Source organism: Heptranchias perlo, chromosome 29, assembly GCF_035084215.1.
Source record: "Heptranchias perlo isolate sHepPer1 chromosome 29, sHepPer1.hap1, whole genome shotgun sequence".
Taxonomy (NCBI): Eukaryota; Metazoa; Chordata; class Chondrichthyes; order Hexanchiformes; family Hexanchidae; genus Heptranchias; species Heptranchias perlo.
The window spans coordinates 38,082,666-38,085,132 of NC_090353.1; the positions used below are offsets into that span (position 1 = coordinate 38,082,666).

At 58.2% G+C, this 2,467-nt stretch overlaps 1 protein-coding gene across 1 annotated transcript in view; it reads right to left on the reverse strand.

Moving 5' to 3' along the window:
• Positions 1-1,973: 1,973 nt before the first annotated feature.
• The window catches only part of LOC137299705 (homer protein homolog 3-like), a 21,254-nt gene continuing 20,760 nt past the window's right edge, over positions 1,974-2,467 (reverse strand). The window contains exon 7 of the mRNA XM_067968645.1: positions 1,974-2,232. Coding sequence (XP_067824746.1) covers positions 1,974-2,232 — 259 coding nt within the window. The remainder of the gene's footprint in view (positions 2,233-2,467) is intronic.

Consider the following 2,467-nt stretch of genomic DNA (forward strand, 5'->3'; position numbering starts at 1 on the left):
CAGAAAGCAGAGAGTAGTGGTGAACAGTTGTTTTTCAGACTGGAGGGAAGTTTACAGTGGTGTTCCCCAGGGGTCAGTATTAGGACCACTGCTCTTTTTGATATATATTAATGACCTGGACTTGGGTATAGAGGGTATAATTCAAAATTTGCAGATGACACAAAACTCGGAAAAGTAGTAAACAGTGAGGAGGAATAGTAACAGACTTCAGGAGGACAGAGACAGACTGGTGAAAGGGCAGACACGTGGCAAGTGAAAATTTTAACGTAGAGAAGTGTGAAGTGATGCATTTTGGTAGGAAGAATAAGGAGAGGCAAAATAAACTAAATGGTACAATTTTAAAGGGGGTGCAGGAACAGAGAGACCTGGGGGTGTATGTACACAAATCTTTAAAAGGTGGCAGGACAGGTTGAGAAGGCTGTTAAAAAAGCACATGGGATCCTGGACTTTATTAATAGAGACGTAGAGTACAAAAGCAAGGAAGTTATGCTAAACCTTTATAAAACTCTGGTTAGGCCTCAGCTGGAGTATTGTGTTCAATTCTGGGCACCGCACTTTAGGAAGGATGTCAAGGCCTTAGAGAGGGTGCAGAGGAGATTTACTAGAATGGTCCCAGGGATGAGAGACTTCAGTTATGTGGAGAGACTGGAGAAGCTGGGATTGTTCTCCTTAGAGCAGAGAAGGTTAAGGGAGATTTAATAGAGGTGTTCAAATCATGAGGGGGTTTGATAGAGTAAATAAGGAGAAACTGTTTCCAGTGGCAGGAGGGTCGGTAACCAGAGGACACAGATTTAAGATAATTTAAAAGAACCAGAGGGGAGATGAGGAGAAATGTTTTTTTACGCAGCGAGTTGTTCTGATCTGGAATGCGCTGCCTGAAAGGGCGGTGGAAGCAGATTCAATAATAACTTTCAAAAGGGAATTGGATAAATACTTGAAGGGAAATATTTGCAGGGCTCTGGGGAAAGGAAGGAGTGGGACTAATTGGATAGCTCTTTCAAAGAGCCAGCACAGGCACGATGGGCCCAATGGCCTCCTTCTGCACAGTATCTACTATGATTTTAGGAGAACCTCCCCACAGGACATCCCATCAATGAGGCAGATCAGGTAAAAAGAGACAGTCAGTTAAAGGGGCCCGGTGAATGGGGGCTGGTGGGAGAGAGGGGCTTTGTGGGGGGGGGGGCTCTGTGTGGGGGAGGGAAGGAGGGGCTCGTGGTGGGGGCTCAGTGGGTGAGAGGAGCGACAGGGTGGGGGGGGAGGGACGGGGGGGGGGGGGGGGGGAGAGGGACGGGGGGGGGGGGGAGAGGGACGGGGGGGGGGGGGGAGATGGGGTGGGGGGGGGGCGGGGAGAGAGGGACCGGGTGGGGGGGGGGGGAGAGGGACCGGTGGGGGGGAAGGGACGGGGTGGGGGGGGGGGGGGAAGGGACGGGGTGGGGGGGGGGGGAAGGGACGGGGTGGGGGGGGGGAAGGACGGGGTGGGGGGGGGAGATGGGGTGGGGGGGGGGCGGGGAGAGAGGGACGGGGTGGGGGGGGGAGAGGGACCGGGTGGGGGGGGGGAAAGGGACGGGGTGGGGGGGGGGAAGGGACGGGGTGGGGGGGGGGGGGGGGGAGAGGGACGGGGTGGGGGGGGGAGATGGGGTGGGGGGGGGGGCGGGGAGAGAGGGACCGGGTGGGGGGGGGAGAGGGACCGGGTGGGGGGGGGGGGAAGGGACGGGGTGGGGGGGGGGGGAAGGGACGGGGTGGGGGGGGGGGAAGGACGGGGTGGGGGGGGGGGAAGGGACGGGTGGGGGGGGGGGAAGGGACGGGGTGTGGGGGGGGGAAGGGACGGGGTGGGGGGGGGGAAGGGACGGGTGGGGGGGGGGGGGGGGGGAAGGGACGGGGTGGGGGGGGGGGGAAGGGACGGGGTGGGGGGGGGGAAGGGACGGGGTGGGGGGGAGAGAGGGACGGGGTGGGGGGGAGGAGCTTTGTGGGGCTCAGTTCCGCCACTCCTGGAACCGAAAGTATTTTGAGGGCGAGGGCGAGAGTTGCTGTAGAGCCTCGAGTTGACTCTTGTTCCTCTCCCGGGAGAGAGTCAGGCTGCTGGAGCTGAGGCCGAGACTCAGGGTCATCGTCGCACTGACTGGGCGCGGTCTCAACGCTCGTTTACAGAACTCATCGAGAGGCTCGTTCTGATGCTCACGACCCTGCGTTTGTGTCTCTCCATCTGACTGTGTCCTAGGTGAAGATGAACTCCTGTAAATAACGGTGAGAACTGGAGCAGGGGATAGAATTAAACCAGATTGAAAAGGGTTGTGTGTGCGAGGGAGGGGTCACGGAGATGGACACGGAGGGGACACGGAGGGGACACGGAGGGGTCACGGAGGGGTCACGGACTTCGTACCAAGGCCAGCAGCACATTTCAAGACTTTTCCTCCTTCTCTGCAATTTAAGCCAAACCCTGGCGTAAATCATTCAGTTCATAGAGTTA